At 39.1% G+C, this 25,644-nt stretch overlaps 1 protein-coding gene across 6 annotated transcripts; it reads left to right on the top strand.

Moving 5' to 3' along the window:
• The first annotated feature begins 73 nt into the window (after positions 1 to 73).
• Positions 74 to 24,628, top strand: crebrf (creb3 regulatory factor). Of its 6 annotated transcripts, XM_053240072.1 has the most exons (12): positions 74 to 478; positions 1,248 to 1,413; positions 3,844 to 4,017; positions 4,101 to 7,592; positions 7,755 to 7,939; positions 8,149 to 8,274; positions 8,364 to 9,570; positions 9,972 to 10,166; positions 11,038 to 11,227; positions 16,160 to 16,233; positions 16,465 to 16,587; positions 16,927 to 24,628. In XM_053240072.1, exons 5-12 carry the CDS (start codon positions 7,931 to 7,933, stop codon positions 17,043 to 17,045), a joined length of 2,043 nt encoding a protein of 680 aa, XP_053096047.1. In that variant the 5' UTR covers positions 74 to 478; positions 1,248 to 1,413; positions 3,844 to 4,017; positions 4,101 to 7,592; positions 7,755 to 7,930; the 3' UTR covers positions 17,046 to 24,628. The 6 variants fall into 6 exon arrangements, with proteins under 6 accessions (XP_053096047.1, XP_034166964.2, XP_026796953.3 ...); XM_034311073.2 differs by lacking the exon at positions 4,101 to 7,592; XM_026941152.3 differs by lacking the exons at positions 1,248 to 1,413; positions 4,101 to 7,592.
• Positions 24,629 to 25,644: the final 1,016 nt, after the last annotated feature.

The following is a 25,644-nucleotide window of genomic DNA, read 5'->3' as shown; positions in this document are numbered from 1 at the left end:
ACTATATGCAACGATTTAGATGTCAGAAATTACATGTATGTTAAGTATTGCCTATTACTAGTACAAGCCCTATTCTTACACAACAGAAAGTAAGACTTGGTCCTTTCCTTTAGTACTATTCTTCAATCATGCAAACCTTCAGCAGAAAGCTGATTTAAAAAATCTGATGAATAAAAGTCGTTATTAGACTTGATTATCATTATATTCATTTGATGACAATGCTGTACAAAGCGGTTTAAATGGCTCGAGGTCCTCTTTTGAGTCAATCCCGAAAGCGCGCTCTGATTGGTCGAGGCGTAATCACGTGGTGAGGGAGTCACGCGCTTTCCAGGAACCCGTCAGGAAGAAGATAAACAAAACAAACCAGAGAGAAAGAAGACAGCGTGGATTTGTGAGGAAATTTCATTTAAGTTTTCGTCCAGACGACTCTTGCCGAAGCGTGAAGCCTTTTTTTGACAACTGTAAAGCCTAGTTACAGGTGAGTAAATCTTTTATCCGCAGTTAAAGTCTCAGACACCGTCGAAGTACTCGTTAAAAATGAATACAAACATTGTCTCCTGCTGTTAGCTCGGAAGCTAAGTTGTGATAAGCAGCTAGCTGCTGCTAACTGAGAGTGGGAGGGACGGAGGCCATAGTTATCAAAGCAGCACAGCAAGTTTTAGTTCCGCACTAAACACTCCAGTATTCTTGTGATTTGACATATTTCGTGTGCTTGATGTATCAGGATACTACTCTAAATCTTGTTTTTGTTGCAGTTAGCGCTAGTGGAGAACTCTGATGATGGCTGGTTTGCTGTCACTCTGATGATAATCGCTGAATTGTTCTAGAAGGTTTTTTTTTTTTTTGCTGTGTTGTCAAGGTTAATGTTGCTGAATGCGGGACAGATGGCTGTTTAGGCGTTTTGGGCATGCTCATTTGCCATCTTTCAGTCTTTATCCCCGCGGATAAAGTTCTAAAATTTCCACATGAAGGAAGAAAATGCTTAACTATAGACGGGTTTGCCTCAGGAAGTCTGTCCATCAGCCGTTTAAAGCTCGGTCTAAATTAATAAGCAACAAGATCTGAGAACTGAAGATAAAAGCTAGATCGGCTCAGATAAACAGCTCGGTTAACCAAGCAGTATATGTAGAAGTTGATGAAATCAGCTAAATAAATGACGATCAGTATCATCTTCATTATCCTTATGGGTTGTAGGACTGATTTACTTATAGTAGCTTGCTCATATTTTTGTTTTATATATCGGAAAGAGGAACGAAAGCCTGATATATTGAGGGTGAGGAGTCTGTTGCAGACTGGTCTGGGTACACGCCCCCCTACAGCACAACACCAAGTGACAGAGGCTCTGGAAAGTTGCTCTCCTGTATCCCTTCGCCATGCTCTAATGCAACTATTCACCCAAAAGACGCCTGCATGGTAGGGAATTATTTGCATTGATATTTATATTTGATTTTGTCTTTAGCCATCCAGTTGCACGGCTGTTCTTTTCCCCGTCACGGAAAATTATGTTTATTCACCACTAGCATGTAAATAACTAGGGAGTAGAGTGTTCATAATAAAGTACGAGCTAATATAAATGATATATATGTATAATCCACTTATTTACGTAACGCGGGGAAGGCCTTGAGTGTTGTTTGTTGCTCGGCGTTCTCAACCACACTTTATAGGTGAAGGATATTTACGGTATTCTGTGATTGACACTCAGACGGACCGCTTAGCTATGCGCAGGAGGCGGGCTGAAGCGGCGCGTCCAGCCAATGAGAGCGCGCGAAAGCGTGGGCGTTGGCGCAGTGCGCTAGAAGTTTGGTTGACGTTTGTTTTCGATAGGGGCCCATGTTGAATTCAGCATTGTGGAGTAGGTCAGAGTCAGACGCGAATCTTCGACTTGATTTAAAGGAGTAGGAACTCCAGTTGCTGTAGTGTACCACTTGTAAGCGAGTGTTTCAGGGCTTCATTTCGCAGAGATAGATGTGGCAGGCTCTGAGGTTTTGTAGGTCAACATTTCCTCCTGTAAACATTGCGTGGGTGGCAACATGCTGTAAGAGGAACGGCAGCGAAGAAGCCACGCTGGTTTTTCACACGGAATTATTTGCTTAGAAAATGTGGCTCTTACTGTGTGACAAAAAAAAATTCTGTTTGATTTGACATAGTTCAGGTTGCCTGAGCAAGCAGAGATCTCAGACATGACTAGCCCAAGCTCCAGATTGCACTGGTAGTTGTAACTGGTGTCATGCTTATACTGCACATCATCACAATGTTACATTACAGTTTGATTTGCTCCTCGTTGCTTACCACCCACCCCCTTATTTGATGGGCAGCTAAGGTCCCTACTGGTCCTGACACCAGAACACTCAGGGCTTTCCGCAGTTTGTTTCAGGCTGTTCTCAGAAAAGTTCTCACAAAACATAAACACAGCATTACTGTACTTCTGGTGGGCAGAAGGACACATGGAGATCCAGGCTATTAAGATGAAACCTACCTGTTTAGCACAGCGAAAGTGACATATATTATAATGACTGAACTGCTACTTTTTGATACCTGCTGCATTAGACACAGCAAGTCTGCACGTTCAGGGAGAAGGGCACTGATTTGATCACAACATCCCCATTCTTAAGATTCTTCAGTTCCAAGCGCTTGCTGCAGAGACATGCCAGAGAGACAGAGTGCAGGCCTGGTTGATTTTAATGTTGACGACCTGATCACTGTTGGACATTTTAAAAAGGACCACAGTGAGTCTTTAGTTTGTCAATTAAATGCTGAAAGTCATTGATAGAGAACTGAGCATAGTCAAGACTGTTATGTAAACTGCATAGCTAAGATAGTTAACAGATTTCATTTCGTTTGATATTTTTAAAGCCTTTCATTTCATAAATCAATATTTCATAACCTTTTTCACAAACCAGTAGATTCCAAGCACTATTAACTGGAGTTAAAACTAATGCTTAGACCTAATTCTTCAATCAAATTCATGGGGAAGAAAAATGTGAACTAGAATTAGTGCTTGGCAGCATGATGATAAATTAGAGGTGTATGTATTAGGAATGTAACTATAGCATACTGTGTTACTCGATACAACGCTCTCGAATCGACACGTCTTAATATTAAACAATACATTCATTAGACTTGATAATAAGTAGGCTGTTTGTTATAAAATACCGCTTGGATTACGTGAGGTATAATAAACATACTACTACTAGCTTATTAGCTCGGAAAAGACAGCAATAACTTTGGACAGCACCAAGCAGGAACTGAAAGATTCCTCCAAATCTTTAAGGTCTGGTGTACTTAGGCCCAGTAAATTACATCGCTGACAGCCAGTGTGCTCTCTCTCTGCGTGACTCTGAAAGCACAACAAGCTAACAGCGGAATAAGAAAAGCCTCTTGCTTCAGATATGCCACCCAGAGTCACACCAGTCAAAAGTGTTTAATTTTATTACATTCTAAAACACAGCTTTTGTTTTGTTATACACACAGCCACTTTTATAGGAAAATGTGTACACCTGCACATTCATGCTGTTATCCAGTCAGCCAATCATGTGGCAGCAGTGCAGTGCAAAAAGTCATGCAGATACCGGTCAAGAGCTTCACATCATTGAGTTTGACTGTGACATGGTTGTTAGTGCCAGATGGGCTGGTTTGATTATTTCAGAAACTGCAGATCGCCTGGGATTTTCCACATACATCAGTCTATAGAGTTTACACAGAATGGTGCAAAAAAAAAAAAAAAAACATTCAGTGAGCGGAAGTGATGCGACAGAAGTGCTTTGTTGATGAGAGGTCAAATGAGAACAGTCTGACTGCCTCGAGCTGACAGGCTATGGTAACTCAAATAACCACTCTTTACAGCCATGCTGAGCAGAAAAGCATCTCCAAAAGCGCAGCGTGTTGAGGCAGAGGGGCTACAACAGCAGAAGACCATGTCGGGTTCCACTCCTGTCAGCCAAAAACAGGAATCTGAGGTTACAGTGGGCACAGGCTAACCGAAGCTGGGCAGTTAAAGATCGGAGAAAAAAAGACCAGGTACCGCTTTTACAATCTTCACCTGTCCAGTTTAGGTGAACCTGTGCCCACTGTAGACTCATATTCTTGTTCTTGTCTGACAGGAGTGGAACCTGATGTGGTCTTCTGCTGTTGTAGCCCATCCACCTCAACAATTAGCTAGTTGCTAGTCTTTCATTATGGCTGTAAAGAGTGGTTATTTAAATTATTGTGTTAACTCGACCCAGGCTGGCCATTCTCCTCTGACCTCTCTCATCAGCAAGCACGTATTCAGGCAATGCTAATTTTTGATGAAACACCACTGTCTTATCAAATTTGAGTAGAGTTGAATGGGGTGTATCTGAAGGTATATAATTATCCCCAGCGTTATGTAAGCCCAAGACTCACTTCTGCTTTGGTGGATAATCTTGCCTGCGTACTGTAGACTGTTGTATTGCTGCTGTAATCATAAAGACTGTCTTGTGCTTATTCCTGGACTCTTATTCACAGTATGCCTCTCCTGAATGTAATGATTTGTAATCCCAATCACCCATTCAGGATGGGGTCCCTTTGGAGTCGGGTGCCTATCAAGGTTTTTTCCTCATGTTGTCTCCGGGAGTTTCTCTTTGCCACCTTCACGTCTAAACGTTATATTGGATTGAAATGTTGAATGTTGTTCTGGTTATTGTTGATGAGTAAATAAAGTATGCATCAACACTAATGCTGTTTCAAACAAATTATGATGTCTTTATGGAGACAGCACTGCACACCCCAGATTCATGGCCTGGTTTAGGCTTGTGCGATATAGATTTTTCCCTGTTTGCAATTTACCATTAAGATAATCACTATTAACTATTTACTCATACAGAACCAACAGCCTAAACAGGTTATTTAATCACTTTCTTATTAGCACCACCATTAACGTTATTTTTAAAGTGTTAATCTGACACTTCGTTGTAGGACAGTTTAATATTATTAGCTCAAAATCTTCATCCTTTTTTGTTTTTCGGCCGAAAATCAAAAAGCTATATTGGACGCTTTTTTTTCAGTGACGTGCCTAATAGAAATAGTTAACTGATGTTAACTTTCTACTTTCTACCTTCTACTTCTACTTTTAATATGAGCAAAGTCAAATACACATTGATAGATTTTATTTCACATTAATGACCTCCAAACTTTCTCCATTTCCCCGACAGAAAGTGAGGTCCAGCCGAGAGCAGACGTCAGTTATTGGGGGAAAGTAATTAATATTAATATCAGCGAGTTGAAAACACCTGCGTAAATCATTCCAGATTCACATGTTGATCGGCCCGTCTCCTGTTATATTGGGGAGAAAAAGGCTGCTCTTTGGGTATATAATCCGCCAAAACATCTGACCACTTGTAGCAGTGTACACTAATGCAGAGCTCCTACACAAAATGCGTAAAGATTGGCAGGTCTGGTAATATAATACAATCATAGTAAACGTCGCTGGTTATCGTGGCAGTGTAATATCGTGTAGGGATGATTTAAGCAGTATCGCACGAGCAAGAATGTGGTTGTGCTGAATATTGGCATGGCTGTGATTCATCGCAGGCACGAGGTTTATACAACAGTTCTATAAGCATATTTGTAAAGTATATGATTTGCTGTCTGCCATTTGGAATTTTCTGAAAAACCTACTTTTTTTGAACTCCTCCTAGACTATTCGTCCGATTTTCACGAAAATCGAAAGCCATTATCTTCAGACCATGGCACAAAAAAACAAAACAAAAAAAAATTATGGAATTCAAGTTGATCAGTGAAACCGTTCTCGAACAACACGCAAACGAATTTGACGGCGAACGCTCCGAAATGGATGTGAGGCTATATCTCCGTCACACTTTAACGTATTCAGACCGAACTTAGTACGTGTAATAACCGTAGTGAGTTGAGGGTAGCTGCACAGGTTCGGAACAGCGCCACCTCGTGGTTAAAATTATAATGCAGTTTCAAAAAATATGTCGCTAGCATTACTGTAGTAATTGTTTCAAGTAGCAAGTGGAATTTTACATGGCAAACACAGAAGAATGGAGTGATACACACAGTGAAATGAAGTGCAGTTAGAGTAAATATGGGCACCCTGGGAACGCTGCTCGACCAATCAAATTAGTGAACCGGAACTAACTGATGTAAAATACTGTTATATAGCACAAGCCTAGCCTAGTTCGGTGTTGCTCGAAAGACTGTGTTTGTTCAAACCCACTAACTATCTTTAGAAAAGAACAAAGAATAGCATCATTATTGTCCAATAATGTCCATCATTAATGGATACTTAGATCCATCCTTTACCAGGATGGATCTAAGTATCTAACCTGAGACCTTGTAGACGGAATTACAAGGTTTCTCTTTCTCTTTGTTCAGCATTTCTTTTTCCAGCCAGAGCATTCTTTGCAACACAATCATTTCAAAAGCTGGTATCAACTTGCCTGTGATCTGTGACCTTTTGCTCCAGGATAAATTGAGGCACCTTAATTCTAACCAGGGCTCTAGTATAGAATTCAGAGGAATTCGGCTTCTTATAGCACATTATCAAACAAATGTATTGTATTTGTCAATAACAAAACGTCAATGTTTAAATCAGTTTAGTGTTTTAAGATAACACAGTGAAAATACTATATGCTTTAGGCTTAACTACTAACTGCTAAACTTGATCATCCAAATCATAGCAAACACTTTCGACTGAAATTGTTTTCAGATCTATCCAAGAGATGTCTTGCATGATCTCTTCCTAGCTACGACTATGTGTACATGAGTCACCACAACAGGTGAATTATTAATTGCATAGGGAAACCCTGTCTCTTCCCCATTCCAGTTGTGGCTTTTGACGGTTCTCCTGGACAGCACAGAAAGTTGGGATTGTGACAACAGCGTGAGGTTGGATTGGAGCTATGCAGCCATTGTGTTATGGAAAGTTTTGCGTGCAAATATTCCTGTTTGTCTGTTGGGAGAATATAAGAATGCAGTGAAGCACTAAAGGGAAAATGGCACTTTGTTGTATTTCCTGTCTGTCTTCTTCTATGGTTTGTATACGAGCTCTACTGTCTGCGAGAACTGAAGGGTGATAAGACATTCGTTTGACTTGTTCGCTATGCCAGGAGGAAATGATGTCATCTAGCACACGAAGAAGGCTGTTTTGCTCCATCTTGCAGCTGGCCAGTACAACTCTGGCGCTCTCACGCATATTTCACTTAATTTGTTATGCAAAGGGCGTTAGGCTGTTCGGGTTCCTCTGTTTATGACTATCTGTAGGCAGCGGTGAAAGGGTGCTGCAGAGGTTGTTTAAAAATAGCCCCAGCGCTCGACGCTCTTGCTCTCTCGCCTTCCTCCGATCTGGCTTCAGGGCTGCTATCGTTTCTTCCATGGAGCTGAATCGCCTTTTTCAGAGGGCCTCTGTAACTTTTTTTGACCATGGCTAGACATGCATTATCTTGCACCAAGAAATTCCATTTCTTCCTGTCTCCTGTTGCTGTTTGTGTCGTGCAGCACCGAGGATCAGAGGTCTATTAGTTGATGCTGCTAGTGCTTGTTCTAATTTCAGCAAACAGCCGTTTGTGACAGCCGCTTGTAGCTACTGTTTGTGCACTGAATTGCAGTTTGTAAGTGACATTTTATTTATGGACAACTTGTTTACAACACTGCACAGGCTGAGTGTCATACAGAAGTGTAACACACATGCAGATAATGTGTATCATTGTGTTATTTCAACCAGATACCCATTTTCAATTATTAATACCTTTTTACATTTGACTTATCTGCAGAGAACAGAGGAGAAAAACACAGCCATACCCGCATGTGTGGCTAAGGCATTGTTATTACAGAACGACTTGGTGGTCACGTTGATTTTCTGCCAGAGACTGACATAAGAACAAGGGAATTGTGGGGAGTGAGGTGGCAGAAAAGTTTCCACCAAGGAACCAGGGATCTGTTCTCGGCAATGCCTCAGGTAAGGCTTATTATGTAACGTGTCAGCTGTATTCAGAAATGTTGTACATTAAAGATTTACTGTATTTCATTTCCTTTACATTTTGTCAACAACGTGCAATGATGTCTACCGTACTTATTTTCAAGATATCTATTTATTAAAGACCAATATCAACATTTTTTACCCTTGAATTGATAATTCAGCAGGATCTGTTTTCATCTGTCATGTAGCCTAGTGTCAGTGGAATGGATCCTCCCTTTGGGGATGCCTTTCAAAACTACACTTTCGCTGACCAGGCACTGACCAGCACTGACCTGTTAGCCAACAGCTCTGACCCAGACTTCATTTATGAACTGGTGAGATTGTGCAGAGGGTTTGAATCACTCTGAATCACTCTGAACATTTTGTTTAGTTATTTCTTGTTGATATCGTATCCCTGTTGCAGGACAGAGATATGACTTGTCGCCAGAGCCCTGGAAGAGACGTGTTTGAAGTTGAGGACTGCAAGGAGTTTGACAGCATGGAAAATCTTCCAGAACTAATAGACAATGACCTGGCCTACAGCTCCAACTTCGAACAGTGGGACACGTATTGGGAAGACTTGACCAAGTACACACGCCTCACCAGCTGTGACATCTGGGGCACTAAGGAGGTTGACTTCTTGGGCTTGGATGATTTCTCCAGCCCTTACCAAGATGAGGAAGTCATAGGTCGTACACCCACCTTGGCCCAGCTCAACAGTGAGGACTCTCAGCCTGTGTGTGACACTTTATACCTTCCAGATTCATTGGCAGGCCAAAAGCAGACTGTTTTTCCTCCACCAGTGGTAGGTAAGAAGATGGGCCGAACCACCCCTTCTGTCACAGGCACGTCCTCCAACCACAGTACACTGCCGGATTACGCTGAAGGTTCCCAGAAGGCCACGTGGCCAGTGCCCTCAAGCACTGAGACTATGGCAAAGGCCCAGATGCAAGGGCCTAGCAGGGTTGCATCGCCACAGCCAGAGAACACAGATTATGTACGCAAAGCCAAGGTTCGCATTAGTGTACCACGCAAGCCCTTCCCAGAGAGCTGTGCTCAGCAGATCAGTGTGTCAGCCAGCTCCCCTCTTATCAAAGAGCATGAGTCAAATGCTTCTTTGATCAGTAATGTCCAAGCAGCCACTAGTGACACTCCATCGTCTCTGATTCCCCTGGTTTGTGAGAAAAGAGTGGAAATCTGTAAACGAGAAGCTCCATGTGGCTCCACTCCAGAGGTTGGATTGTCAAGAGGAAAGCCACCGAAACTTAACTTCCCTGTGGCCGGCAGCAGTGAAACCTTGCTCACCGTGAGTGCCCTTGGAGCCGATGCTACTGCTGCTGCTGAGAAGAAGAAAGAGGAGGAGCACAACTACTCACTCTTCCTGACCAGAGCGAGGCTTGCAGGCAAAGCTCCCACTGACATGGAGGAAGACGAAGATGAGGAAGAAGAAGAGGGCGAGGAGGAAGAGGAAGAGGAGGAGGCAGAGGGGGTGGATTTGGATGATGAAGACCACGATGAAGGATTTGGCAGCGAGCATGAGCTTTCAGAAAATGAAGAGGAAGAGGAGGAAGAAGATGATGATTATGAGGGAGACAAAGATGATGACATCAGCGATGCGTTCTCAGAGCCAGGTACAAACCAGCATATAGATGAATCTATTCAAGTGTCTTGACATACATTTACTGTTTATATGGGTTTTCATTACAGGTCTCGTGATCTGCAACAGGCTAATTATTTGCAAACGTATTCAGATGTGTAGTTTAGATGTGTAGTTGTTAATTCAGCATGTTGTATGATAACTTTTCTAAGCAGTGTCCTGGCGGATTCAGAATTGGGTCATGTTTTTCCTGTTTGATAAGCTTAGACCTAGCGTGAGCTCTAATTGATGAGACATTATGATAACCATGTCTAGGGCTTATTAAGTCAGGCTACAGCTGAGATGGCAGTGTTTTTTCACTCTGTATCTTCAAGTAAGGCTTTTTGTGTTTTCAAATTTTATGTAAATCTGAACATTCTGCTCCCTTTTGAGCAGGATGTGACACTGACATGGTAGAGGACGTTAAAGGTCTGACGGCTGGAATTTCCAGAAAGAGGGGCAAGCGCCGATACTTCTGGGAATACAGCGAGCAGCTCACCCCATCTAAGCAAGAACGTATGCTAAAACCTTCCGAATGGGACAGAGACACCCTTCCCAGCAACATGTATCAAAAGAATGGCCTGCATCATGGTGAGAAGATGAGACAAACATTTGCACATTGCAGCATTTACAAATATAAATTTAAAAATAACTTGATGAATTTGTCAAATCCTCACCCAAAAACGCTAAAGTAATTTTGTTAAAGGAAGGCCAATTAAGCACAACTCATGCATGCCGCTAATCTAATGATCTGGTGTGAGTTATTCCACTTATACTACAGCGATTTGCCAATTATCACAATGTTTCATTTATTAATGAACGACGTGTAGTACATTTTAACGGTTTATAGTTAGATTTAATGGAACGTCCGAGAATCAAGTTGATTTCTGTTCTCACCTATGTTATAGCAGCGATAAACAGTCATTCCCACACACACACGCACACACACGCACACACAAAATGCAGCAGGTTTTCCTGAGCTGAAGACGTTGACTGTGATACAAATCATTAACAACCGAGTCCTTCCATAAATGTTAAATAAATGTCTCCTAACTGTTATCCACTAAAAAACAATAGTTTTAGGAAAGATCTCGTTTTTAATGATAGCTTAATCAGTCACAGATAGAAAGTCCTCAGGGCATCAGGTTGAGACCAATCAACTCAAGTCATATAGCTGAGGACCTGTAGAAGTTCAGGCATTGAACAAAGAGTTGTTCTGCAGGTTGCTATTTGTTATATTTTGTGAATGATAAATGACTTCATTTAACATTAGCGCTGTTAGTTTTCCAGTGTTTCTGGGGGCAAAGAGGTAGAATTCACATTTAATTAAACCAACCTTCTGGTTTAATAAAGATACAGAATAAAGGTACAGGTACTTGAAGTACTAAACTGATACAGATACAGACAGTGGCATTGCATTACACCCCTGTTACCTACTTAACCTTCTGTTTTTCTGTCTCAGGAAAATATACACTAAAGAAGTCACGGCGGACAGATGTAGAGGATCTCACCCCCAACCCACGAAAGCTGCTTCAGATCGGGAATGAATTGCGCAAGCTTAACAAGGTGATTAGTGACCTGACCCCTGTTAGTGAGCTGCCCCTGACTGCTCGCCCTCGCTCTCGAAAGGAGAAAAACAAGTTGGCGTCCAGGTAAGCTTTTCTACAAACCACTGTTTTCAGGAGCTGTTTTAATTCCTCCCCACTATATTCTCTCGTCACTTGCAAAATTGTGCTCCAATCAGACCTCACCAGGAGATTGTTTGGAAAAAAGTGTTATGATGTTCTTTCTTATGTGAGTATAAGCAACCAAAACTTTGTCCAGGGCCAGAGTGAATTTTCATGGGTTTGGCAACAGTTGGTGATGAAAGGGGTAATTTTCTTTCCCACTTCATACACTTTTGGACAGTCGTAATGATTCAGTAATCTGTGTGTTTGAAGCAGTACCTCCAGCTAGCTTTAACAAAATATTGGAGAAATACATTTGCTTGTAGTTTGTTCCTCATCTTCTCTGGAGTGAGAAAGACATGAATATAGGTCATTGCATAAAGGAAAACAGTATGCGCCACATTAGCCACTGTTGCTAGCAACTGTGATATGTCAAAGCAACCTGTAAATGCAAGCAGATCAAATTGATCAAACAAATCACACATATTGTAAACCAATGCAAGCCTAAGGAGAAATGCAAGTCTACTCAGATCAAATTAGCTATAACTCACCTTTCATAACAATTGTTTACTTAGCTATTGTTATAAACGTAGACAAACTTAACAGCACTCAAAAAATATACTAATCTTCCCTAATTTCACAAGTAGCATCAAATATGAAGAACATTATAACACTTTAGGCCAAGTTAAATATAAGGTAAGATGTGCTAAACAGTAGCCTGACCTGTAAATCCATCTAACCAGTGACTTAGATAACAAGTTTAAAGTCGCTCATAAAATTGTTTGATTGCTGCTCAGGGTGTCAGTATTTTTCTTTTTTGGAGTTAAAAACTTAGTTAAATTCAATTGAGCTTGTCTCAGGTTGCCCTCTCCAAGATGGCAGTGCTGTCTGACGTGAGGAATATACCTTTTAAACGCTACCCTCATCTACACATCAGCATGTGTGAACTCCTTTTTCGCAATTAATGTTTGACCCTACTGTGACTGTTCCTATTTAGCATATTTCTTAGCAGTAAGCTTTAAAGACATGGCAGGAACCAAAAATTCCTTCAAGCTAACATTAGCTACAAGCCGGTAAGACTCTGGTGAGAAATCTAGAGCTCAGTGACCATAACTTCAGAAAACTGTTAATGAATTACAGTAGTGTTGCTTCAGTATGAATATGGTAATTGACAATAATGCACATAACCTTCTAATAATAATAATACAGTAGTCTGTTCTTCCTGTATGCAATATCAGTGGTAGTTATTACAATGGACATGGAAAAGAACAAAAATCAAAATTATGAGTGGTCTAACATCTAGACAAAGCACAAACTACAGTACAAGTACAAAATAATTAATAAAGTCTTAAAGAAAAAAAAAAAACATTATTGAGTCAGCAGAGAAAAAAATATCCTCTATATCATGATCATGAGCTTCTGTAGGTCTCCTTGATAATCCTGAAATAGTAATTAATGGGCATTGGGTCTGAATTGGCAGGAAATGTGTATCCAATTTTTGGTCATATGCCAGCTCAAATGTGTCAGACATCATCATGCCCCAACTTCAGGCACAATAGAAATCTGACTCTTCAGTTATACAAACAAAATTTTACTCTATTCACCAGCCCAGCTTGCGTTTTCCCTGACAGACATAAACAAACCAATAGTAACCAAGAGCAGGCAGTTCCTTAGCTTACCGCTCGTTTGTTTGGCAACATTGGTTATATGGAACTGGTTTGGATTTTACACAACAGACATAGCGAGAAACAACGATTGTTTGCAAAATATTTTTGCAAGATTGGCACATCAAGGAAACATGATGAATTTGTTTAACCAACAAGAAAGCACCCCAAAGGGTATGCCAAAATCCAGACAACACGGGGAGTGTACACATGAAACAGCACCGCAACCAGAAACAGCGCTGAAGTGAACACATGCATTTTATCCTCATGAGAAAACAAGTGTTGGAAAGACATCACTGATGCCATGACACTTTACCTAGCCAAGAATATAATACCCACCAAAAAGGTAGGCAACTTCTAAAAATAGTTCCTCGTTACGACTTACAGGGTTGCAAATATTTTTCGAACACCGCCATTCCTCAGCTGTACACAGAATTCAGTGAAAGTGCAATAAAAACCAAAACAATGAAACATGAATTGCTTCTCTTAAAAATGTAAATAAAAATGTAAACCAACTCAGCTAATGTTTTCACTATTTAAATATGTTTAAATACTCACTTGCCTGTCAATCTCCTTTCCATTTGTTGCACTTTTAAATATTGAAAACATTAGTAAAGATGATGCACTTTTTATTTAACATTTTTTTAAAATACTATCCATGCTTGATCATTTTCATTTTAGAAATAATTGTTAACATTTTGTTGGGAAGTGCAGCAAAATTTGTTTCAAAAGGTACTTTAAGCTAGGAATAAGAATGTTAAGATGCTAAGCAACTTTCTCCTGCTAAACCCAGAAAAAACAGAGGTTCTGGTACTGGGACCACAAGCCGCTAGAAGTAAGTTTAGAGATCACACTGTTACTTTAGATGGTCTCTCTGTTTCAAGTAGTCTAACAGTAAAAGATCTCGGTGTGATTATAGACTCTAATCTCTCATTTGAGGCGCATGTAGATAATGTAAGCAGGTTAGCATTTTTCCACCTCAGAAATATTGCTAAGATTAGAAATATACTTTCGCTAAGTGATGCTGAAACACTAGTCCATGCATTTATCACGTCCAGATTAGATTACTGTAATGCTTTACTATCTGGATGCTCATCTAGATGCATAAATAAGCTTCAGATAGTTCAGAACGCAGCAGCGAGGGTCCTGACTAGGACTAGGAAGTATGAGCATATCACGCCAGTCTTATCTACATTACACTGGCTCCCAGTAAGATTCCGCATCGATTTTAAAATATTACTCCTAACCTATAAAGCATTAAACGGTCTCGCTCCGCAGTATTTAAGCGATATGTTAGTACCTTACGTTCCGCCGCGCCTACTTCGCTCTAAGGATGCAGGCTGTCTATCAGTACCACGCATTGCCAAAACCACGGCAGGGGGCAGAGCTTTCTCTTACCAAGCCCCAAAATTATGGAATAGTCTCCCAGTTAATGTACGTGAAGCAGACACGGTCTCAGTGTTTAAGTCGAGGTTGAAGACTTATTTATTTAACCTAGCATTTAGCGACTAGTGTTTTTATCAAAGGAGTAGATCTGGGGGACTCGTGGATGTTGAGTTTTATCTCCACACAGTGACTGTGAGTGTACCTAACCACTTTCCTTCTCCTTCTGCCGAGCTACACTCCTGAGCTGCCGGTGATCCAGACCTCCCCCCCTTCACTCTGGACCTGTCCACCGGCAATGCTTCATACTGCCACGAAAACGCTTCAGCTGTTTTCCATGGACTACACCAACACACATTGTGCTCACACACACGCACACTACAGTGTAAACCCATATGAGGATGGGTTCTCTGTTGAGCCTGGTTCCTCTCAAGGTTTCTTCCTATCACCATCTCAGGGAGTTTTTCCTTGCCACCGTCGCCCTGCTTGCTCATCTGAGACGGCACACACACACACTTCACTTTACTTTTGTTTGTGTAAAGCTGCTTTGAGACAATGACCTTTGTAATAAGCGCTATACAAATAAAAACAAAAAAAAAAAAAAAAAAAAAAAAATATCAACTAAGTCTTAAATATCAGTTAAATTGCCCATTATTTATAAGTGTAGAATGCAACAAAAGTAATAGGCTGTAGGAGCAGCAATAAATTAGCTTATGAGCTAACTTAACCATCTGTGTTAGTTAACAAAAATAATGGCAAAAGTAGATGAACAAGCAATGTAAGGTGTTTACTTTGTATATTAAAATAAGTTTAAGATAAGCATTTAGATTAGACAAGCTATGTTATCTATGTTACAGATGTAACTTGCTCTTATACCTCATTCAGAACTTGCCTTCTTGCACAATACTGACTAATTACTGCATGCACCTTCTATATTTGCACTGAGCTGGTCTCTGCTTTTTCTACCAGATATATGTATATATATATATATATATATATATATATATATATATATATATATATATACACACATCTCATATCTCTGTATAATGCACCTTGTATATTTGTACAGCTTGTCATTTGCACTGAGCTGGTCTCTACTTTCTCTACCTCATACCTTGCACATGTGTGTATACATATATATATCTATATATACACACACACACACACACACACATATAGACCTATTGCTATTTGCACTTCTGGTTAGATGCTAAACTGCATTTCACGGGCTCTGTACTGGTACTCTGGACAATGACAATAAAGTTGAATCTAATCTAAACTAATCTTATAGTTATGTTGACTAACTAGCATATACATTTCAAGCTGAGCCATTAGTTAATGCTAATCCTCTAGTATCTTGAAAATGTTGCTGTCTGCTTTAAAAAATCTATCCAATTCAATTTAAAGTCTAACTACGTAAAAGAGAAGCAAAGGGATGTGACGACTACCTACTGGAGTGAGGGACGTGGCATTGTTCTTTTTTTCTCCTCACTGTGAAACAATATCTGTGTTTTTGGTTCCGAAAAGAAAAGCCCTGGTGTTTTCGCCATTCTCTGTTGGTACATCCCAACATCATATTATACACATGCATTTTCCATCCAGATTTTCATTTTTAGTGAGAATACATTTGATTTGATGGGTGGTTTTGTATTTGTTCTGTAGTTAGATAGTTATTGTGTAGCAGCTACTAAACTAAAGACAGAAATGCCAACTAACCAGGAATGTACAGCAATTTGAACAACACAAATGAGCATAGCATTACAGTATTTCCTCATACTGGTATAGTGGAATACTGCTACTTGAAACAGCATCATATTCAGGATTGCTCATGTCTTAAATATACCTGTGCATTGTTCTGTTTCTCCAGGGCCTGCAGACTGAAGAAAAAAGCTCAGTATGAAGCCAACAAGGTCAAGCTGTGGGGTCTTGGCACTGAATATGGTACGGCAGTTTGAAAGTTACACTAGACAGATGAAAATAAATGCGTGAGGTTGTTAACTTCCGTGCTGGAATTTAAGTCACTTTCTTGAACAAAAAGCTTCCAACATACATTTGTTCTTGTTGTGTGTCTTAAATGTGATGTCTTTTAATGGCCATCATTGCCTACCTGGAACCAGGCCACCACTATTATATGTTGTGTTTACAATGTTATGTATGCTTTGTCATCTGCAGATCGATTGCTGTTTGTGATTAATACAATCAAAGAGGAGATTGTGAACCGCGTTCAAGATAACTCAAATAACAACGGGACAAGCATGGCAGAGAAGCTTGACAAGCTCATAGAAGAGACACTAGGTAAGAAATTGTCTCAGATACAGTTGTTTTGGAATTAATTACTTTTTTTTTTTAAGAGTAAACAAATACTGTGTGAAAGTTAATTGTGATGTATAAAATTTAGTTCTATGTATTAATGGACAAACTGGGTCCTGTGGAATTGATCCTTCTTTATTCTAGAGACAAAGATGTGCATGTTTACTCTGCATATTTAGTAGTACTGGACCCAGACTATTTGAGGTCTGTTTTCTGAAAATTATTCGATATGGACAGCATTTAAAAGCTGGTTGGAGATCTGAAAGACAATCTGAATAATGGTTAGCTTTCTATTCAATTTTTTCTTTCTTTCCCCTTGTGCAGTGCAGTCACCAGTAGCTGGCCAGACTTCAGACTTTGTGAACCAGATCCTTGAGAATACAGGCAAGGGTGACCCCACTGGAGGTCTAGTGGGACTGCGTGTGCCCACACTGAAAGTGTAGAGGCATACAGATAGTATTTGGAAGCACACTCGAAGCCATCCGCGCCATTCCTGTCTCACACTGTAACGGCCCAACACTCTGCATGCCCATGTCAACAGGAGATGCTCAAAATGCTTAATGTGGATACATGCATACGAACACCTGTCCGTCTGTGCATACGTATGTATATATTCACCTTCCACGCACCTACAGAAATCTCTGCACTCAGTAGTCTGTTTCCTTACCATGTGTGCATGTGGCTGGTAAAAAAACCTCCATCTGCAAGCCGCCATTTTGCAAAATTCAAAAGCCAATTTATGAGATACCTCCCGGAATATATCGTCCTTTTAGAGATGAAGACGCAACTGGTTCCTGCTGTAGCCATTTTTATTCCTTATGTCCAGCAAATGCCCCTTTACTGGATTCAGAAAGCAGAGGTGTTTCTTTAGGGGATATAGTTACCTTATGATCATTAATTAAGACTCATGGATAGAAAAAGACGTTTTAGAGATATTAACTAAATGTCATATTTCACCTGGTCATGTAAATTTTTCAGCATTAACTAAACTTCTGCTTTCCTATTCTAGTATTGTGGCATTTGCAGGATTAAACAAGTTACACCCTTATATGCCAATTCTGATAACGCCAATGCAAACACACAAACATGTTAATCATCTACCTTTATTGGAAAGCAACTCAAAGATCGATGGTAGGCGTGTAAAATTAGGACAGGGATACAGCATGACAATTAGGATAGGACTGGGCTTGAATGTTCTGTTCCTTTTGTCTTGGTGGTCTCAGGGTGAATAGAGAGAGATTATTGACTGACTGGAGCAGATGGTCCATTTAAATCTCCCTCCTTAACTGGGAAGAACTATTATTCTGTACTGGTGACTCCACTTTGATCAAAGTGCCCTCACATCAAATGACCCTGGACGTTTTCCGAAGTCGCATCGATGGGGCTCAAAAGTTGATTCCCCGACTCGGTCTTGTTCATATTTGTACTTATTAAAAGTAAGATTCATTGTGCCTTGTAGATGTTGAGGGGATAACGAATCTCACTTGAAAGCAAGTGGACCATGTTTCAAGGAGAAGAAGAACAGTGAGGCAAGTCAGACTTGCAGGTTTGTTATGTATTTCAGCTCGATAAAGATACGCTGAATGAACGTAGGAACATGGAAAAATATTGATTTATGCCACAGAGTCTGTGCTAGGTAATATAAGATGGCTCTGACAAATATTTCTTTCCTCTCTCTATTTTGGTACTTCATTTAAGTGGAGAATGGATGTGTGTGCTTGTGCGTGTGTATGTGTTTTTGGGGGGGGGGGTTTATTTTAAGACAACTATTCATATATTAAATACGAAAAAGAGATTTGCACACTATATTCTGATTGTTTTGTTTTTGTACCAAAGACACATGCAACGTAAATTGGCAACTAGCCAGTTTAAGTAAGGTTTTGCACAGCTAACCTGACACCGTATTGAATGTAGGAAAAAAAAAAACGTTGTAGGGTCAGGGATTTTCAACGAACTGTGAAATTTGCTTGGGTCCAATTATCTACAGAAAGAAGCATTCATTCGCATCCTCCTAGAGCTCTTGTGCTGTTCTTCAGCTCTCAAGTTGAAGTGTTGCTTTGGAAACCTTTGTACTAGGATCAAGCAGTTCAGTTTCCCACCATTGCAATTTTGTCCATTAATGCTTTTAAAACTGTAGAGCTGAAGATGCTTTTGTAATTGCATACGTATGACGTTATCAGAGAACCAAAATGTTCACTTTTATTAATATCCTTTAAATTTATGGAGGAGAATAAGCATACAACAAAAACTTTATTTTGCGTATGTGTATAGTCCGTAATTCATGCATACACGCACTTGTATATGTATTGATAATATGGTACCTTTTCAATGGATATGTTAATAAGCATGACACATTTCTACAGCTTTATATTCAGTGAGTAACCTGGAAATAAGAAAAAAAGACTTATTCTCTGTATTTTTGTAATGGTTACCTTGATGTTTTCTGTTTAATATTCTATGAGCATATCTATAAACCCTTTTGGAGAAAGGCTTTGATGAATTTATCATCAGCACCTCATACCCAAAAATATTTCAAACCTGGACCCGGTCATAGGCTCTTCCTTATCCGTACCTGAAAGAGTGCTTATACTTTGAGGCAGGAAAGCATTCTGAGAGAGAGCTTTATAATTGCACCATGATGGCTAGCTGCTGCACCTTCATACTTGTCCAGTGTGAAAAGCTACTGCACTTCCCAATGCAGAACTGCATGTTATCTGGAAAAAAAAAAGAAAAAAAAAACTTGATTGATAGTCATGGTTTGTCTTTGGGTGTTTCGTGGAGCTCTTATTTTTGATTGAATTAAAGAAGGGAGAATATTTTCCTCTACAACCCCTACTATATTTAAGCTAAAGATTTTCGGACACCATAGTAGCTCATAGTTGTTCTTTTTTTTTTTTTGTTTCATTTGGCAGCGTAGTAGATTTTGTATATATCGTTCATGTTAGAGGCTATTGTAATTTGCAGTGTTCTCTTTATACATAGAAATGAGATATATCTTCTATATTTATCTTGTGTATATATAAACATACTATATTACATGTATGATAACTAAAGCACTTTGTCTAGACAAAAAGAAAAAAAAAAGGAAAAAAAGCATTCTTTTCCTTCCATCTGCTGCTAAATCGGCCTTGTTTGAATGCTGCAGTGAGTACTTGACTTTTACCATCTTAACCAGGACAGGTTGACAGTGAAGTCTCGAGAGGACAGGCCCCTGTGTGACGACAAGTCAAGCGTCACAAACTCCATTTGCCTTTAGTAGACATTTCCTATGGAAAAGTGCAAATTCTGCTTTGTGTTCTTCTTCAGGTTGATGTACAGTATTGACATGTTCTCTCTGGACATTGCTAGAGGTGAATATTGTTATCAATAATTTTTTTTAAAGTAATTTGTACTTAATGGGGGAAATCTGAGGTGTTTGAGGAAGCGTCAGCTTCTTATTAGTGGCTCAGAAAAAAAAAAAACCTATATCACTGTACTGTAAGGCAAATCTCTTTGCCATAGGGAATTAATCAGACTACATCCTTTTTGCCTTTCCAAACACCCATCCATTCTTGATAGAAGGCAAGGCTGTAAAAGCTTTGTTGCTATGACAACTTATCCTAGCCTTCGTCGTGCCATCTTGAACTAAAGCTTCTTAGCCTGGCGTTGGCTCTCAGTAGTTATGACCAATTTGTAATTAAAAAAAAAAAATCACCAAAAAAAAAAAAAAAACACTTAGCAAGTGACAATGAGCATGGGGATTTAAGGTGGAGGTGCATGTTTATAAGTCAGTGGCCTGCTGTAGTGGGAAAGTATCTGTGTTTGTCTTCGACTTTTTTTTTTTTTTTTGTTTGTTTTTTTTTTACTTCAGGTTCTTGCGTTTGATGTGATATTGTGAGTTTAAGTGTTTAACCCGGAGACTCTGTGGCATTCGAACAGTTAAGGAAATGGTTGTTATTCTAAGCCAGTAATTTTTTTTTCTTCTGTTGTTTGGTTTTTAAATTAAAGCATGAAAAGAGCTATTGCATCATGTGAATTTTACATATAGTTTAAGTTAGAGTTAATAAGGGGCCTCTGCTGCAAATCTGGTTAATCTAATGAAAATCTGAACTATTTCTGATCTTCAAAACTTGTACATTATTTTATTATACACACTTATCTTAAGCTGGAATATATTTAAAATACCAACTGTTTAGTAGAGTACATAACATTTATTTTGCATGTGTTCCTTCGTTGTATTTGCTTCATACTCCAACTGATACTGCTTTTTCAAGATAGAAATAATGATCCAACCAGCAATTTGTTGTTTGTTTATTTGATGTATTGGTTTTTGCATATTATTCTGAGTCTCAATTACCATTTCAACTTTATTATTGCCAGATTGCATTCTTAAAACGAGTAAGCTAGCTATTGAATCCAAATTATGCTTCTATTTGTTGTCTGCACTATATAAAAGATTAAATGAATGTTTGGGTTGAAGCTGCTTAATCATTTGTAAAATTGTACAGAAAATCAGTAACCATTCCTTGTTCTGTTTGACTTGTGTGTGAGCCCACTCCTAACTAAAATATTTTTATTGTTTAAGTATTTGCCACTGTATTTGTACAAAGAATGGCCAGTTGGATCCCAGTAGAAATTTATTGAAACATTTCTTGCGTAATTTTCCAAAATGGCTACAGTACGCATTTGAAAAGAGAGCTGTTTGCATTCATGTGTTTCCTTTTCATTTGTATAATTTTGGCATGCCTAGTTTTTGTAAATATTTGTCCTGAGCATGTGAGAGACATTGCTCTAATTGGTGCATTTTGTATGTCTTTGTAGTAAAATGGGACGTTGCTTTAGTTTTCAACTTTCCCAGTAAAGAAATGTTTGCTCTTTTTTTTGTTTTTACTAAGAAATTGTATCTAATAATGTTCAGGTTAAGTCTACAATTTGTTCCTTATGGTGGCCATAACTTACTATTAAAGGATGATGAATGGTTTAGAGCATTTGACAAACATTTTATGAGAGGCAGCCTGTCTTACTGTTGCTAAATAAACATGCCCATTCTAGTGTATTTAACCTATTGGATGGTTGTCTGTTATGTTGTTTTGTCCGTTTGTTTCTCATGTAATGGACCTTTACCAAGCATTTTTTTGCTTTTATTTTTGTTACTAATTAAAAACCTAAAACTTGTTTCACAGAAGTAGGTGTGTAACATTAGATGAGACTCTAATGCGTAAACACCATTGCTTCAAGAGTGCTGTAGAATGGCATTCCTCAAGCTTACTTTTGCTTGTAAATGTTCTTTTGTAGCTTTTTTGTTGTACCGTTTCACAAATATCAGATTGTTGTTTGAGCATGATGACGAAGTATGAGCATTGTGCATGCTGACTTAACTCACTTCATACAGTACAGAGTAATCGACCATCCAGTGAGTCTATGTTAAGGACAATATGAGTAAAGAATATACACACTGATCAAGTTACTGACCTTAAATGATGAGCACAAGGGGGTGTATTATAGATGCCGCACAGACTTTGAGGTAGACATAATTCAGTGGCACTCCAGCTGTTTATGTGATTACAGATACTTCAAGCTGAAAAAAGACCCTAATTGCACTTGGTTTAACTACAAATTACAAAATTATTTTTTAAATGATGCCTGCAAAATCAGGTGCCTTATTCAAACAAATGAAATATCCAAACTTGATTTATTGATGTTTTATAAGGAAACGACTTCAGCCCATTATGCCAAGAACTAAATCAAGAATTTGTTTTCTTTTTATTGTGATGAGCTTTCTGCAGAATGAGAGCTGTTGCTGCTTTGCCTCAGACAGTTTTCATGTAAAGATGAATGTAGTCTTCCTTCAGTGAAGTCAATTTAATATGTTAAGCTTGTACATTTTGACTTGTGGAACATTCTGGTTAAGAGACTATCCAAAGAGTGCTGCAGTCATGATGTAGACTTGTTTTAAAATGTTAATATTGTTAATATACACAACATAGTTTTTTTTTGTTTGTTTGTTTTTGTTTTTTGGGGGTACATCGGGCTCAAATCAGTAGGTGAATGCACAAGTCTGAACTGTTTTTACCTTTTTTCTGTGATCTTTACCTTTAACTTGCCATCACACTTCCTGTACTGTTATTTTTTTCTCAACTTGCTAACAGTGATATCTGGTTGAAAATGCTTTTTTTCCGTAATTCCAGAATGATACATGAGAAGGTCTTGCTTAAATACATTTAGCAGACATTTAAAGACTTCCATAGGGCCCTTGAAGGAGCTGGTAGATCAGCCTTGGAAAGACAATGTCAGACCTTGTAAGCATTGTGTCCCCTCACCAACATTCAAGATTACTGTGCCTCTTGATTCTTCTGGTTCTACTGTTCCTCTGATTACCATGTGTGACTTTACTTGGAACAGTGTTTATTCATTCACCAACAGAAATTGCCTTCACCAGTTTACTCTCCAATGAACAGAAATCCCAGTTTTCCAAATACAAATCAACGACACATGTAGACATGTGCATTGTTTGACATAGATCTAGCTGAGATCCTGTTTCAGTTGATAAGAGGGCAGGAAGCAGAAGGAAGCAGTTCTGCATTGTTTTTGCTCATATTAGTGAAGCAGTTGATGTTCCACTCGTGCAAGTTGCCGACAGCATGTTTTCCCTGTACCTGACCGCCTCCACCGAGAAGTGCAGAGTCTTCTCTCCATAACCGCATGGCTTCCCTCCATGCTTTTGGAGGTGAGGAAGCTCTTCATTTGTGCAAAACAAAACATGGACTTTGGGTAGGAGTCCCGTCTCGCCGCCCATTGGTGCTGAATTTTGAAAATACATACTTGAACACCCTCAGTGGCATGAGAGCTGTGACTTAGCATCTGTTGTCAGGCTCATGGACTTTTTTCTTCCCCCTTGCAAGAAACTGTGCTAGACAGTGGTCAATTTGACATCAGCTGGAGCCACTGTAAACACCCGTGCCAAGGCCTCGTCCTCATTAAAGGATGACTGTGATGGGCATGGACAGAACCTGCGGTCGGGTGGGAGAGGGGTGTGTAAATGTAGCGGTGGTAGCTCTTTTTGTTTGTTTGTTTGTTTTTTACTTTAAGGAGGACATTGGAGCGCTAGTAGGGTCACCTGGACTGTTGGCCCCAGTTTTCTCGACTTCGTCCTGAACACGTTCAGAAGACAACCACACAACCTGATAATAACAGACCCCTGTGTTTTTTCTGAGCACCACACTCACACATCACACTGCAATGATTTACATCTCCTTCCAAACTTTGCCAAATTTCTATTGTTCTTGCTAATTATTGAACTTCAGCGTGTGGTTTGCAAAAATGTAATAAAAACCACAAAAGTTTTGCTTGTTTTGAAATCCATACAACGTTCAATTTTCAATTGAAGGATTTGTCACCCATTTGGAAAAAATCACAATTCATGACCTTGATGTAATGCTTCTGATGTTGTATGGTATTCTACTAGATAAATTAGCATGGGATCTTTAAGTAGCTAGTACTGTGTGTGTACTCCCCAAGTGTAAAATCTCTTTTTGTCACAGTAGGAAGGCTGTATTTCATTGCTAAGTGCTCTGTTCTAGATCTCTTGGTGATTCTAAAGCAGAATTCTGCAGTGTATCCTACTGAAACTAACAGTTACTTGATCCTATTAGCAATGTCTATATTTGTAGTTCACATATATGCCTGTTCAAATACAATATCTTAACAGTTGTTCTATTTATGTTTCAGTGTTGTGCTGGATTTTTTTCTTTCTCACGTTTTTTTGTTTCTTTCATTTTTAGAGGCACAACTGGTTGGAAAACAACTTGGTTTCTTGAGCATTGTTAATGTACAGATATGAAGTAGGCTTAAAATCAGTTGTGACGAATTTTGAACATGTGTCTACTTGTGTTATTGTGCCTCTGTTTCTTTCTCATTTTGTATTATCCGTAATTATGTCTCTGCATTGTATCAGCCCGGAGTTGGTACCACAATTTTGCTTGTAACCATGATAGTCTAATGCTATTATTGATTTTAATATCACAAATAAACATTAGATACAGCAGTATTTGGTTGGTGGGGTTTTACTTTACATTTCTACCCTGATATCCAAATGGTCCAGACAACCCAAACCCCCTCTTACTCCATATATTTTATATCTTATGACTGCTCTCACTCTTTGTCTCTTTTTCACCCTCCTTCATTTCTTGTATTTTTCAGGATTGTTTGCTGGCCCCTTGATTGTCATTGTTAGCATGACACAGCAATCCTTAACCTAAATTCCTCTGTGGCCCAGTAATACAGTAAATCAATAGTTACGAACTTGACTCACTGCTCCAGCACTGTCTCAAAGGGACTATCACATTGTCCCTTACTAACTTTGTTTTCCCCAGTCCCTACACTGCCACTACTTTGATCTTAGAAAAAAAACATGCTAGTTGTCTGAATAAAAACAATAGGCATGTTTTCCCTACATAAGTTAGTTTTCCTACACTTAGGACAAAGTGAAAACAAAGTCATATCAACAAGACTTTTAGTAATATAGGTTCCACAAACCATTTACAATGTGATAATAGTGAAAAAACATTAAACTGCTATCAAGTCTAAGGTTTATAGTTTGTATAAAGAATATATGAATATCCTCTGATTATATATGCAAAAACTAATGTCCTTTATTTGCCTGCATCCAACACTCTCAGTAATATTTGCTTCATTCTTCCTGCCAGATGTCATAAGATGCTTTTTCAAATCAGACCAAAACCTTTGACTTCTTTCTTTTCCCATATCTTTTGAATAGATAATTTGTTACAGGATACACTCACATTTCATTTGTCTTACATTTTGTTTTGTATATAAGTTTTATACAGTGAGTTCTATATGTTTTATACATAAAATCATGCAGATACAGGTCAAGAGCTTCAGTTAATGTTCACATGACACATCAGAATGGGGAAAAATGTGATCTCTGTGACTTTAACCATGGCATGGTTGTTGCTGCCAGATGGGCTGGTTTGAGTATTTCAGAAACTGCTGATCTCCTGGGAATTTCACACAGAATAGTCTCTAGAGTTTACACAGAATGGT

The sequence above is a fragment of the Pangasianodon hypophthalmus genome, chromosome 15, assembly GCF_027358585.1.
Source record: "Pangasianodon hypophthalmus isolate fPanHyp1 chromosome 15, fPanHyp1.pri, whole genome shotgun sequence".
In the NCBI taxonomy this organism is placed as follows: Eukaryota; Metazoa; Chordata; class Actinopteri; order Siluriformes; family Pangasiidae; genus Pangasianodon; species Pangasianodon hypophthalmus.
This window is presented reverse-complemented; position numbering and strand designations above follow the sequence as displayed.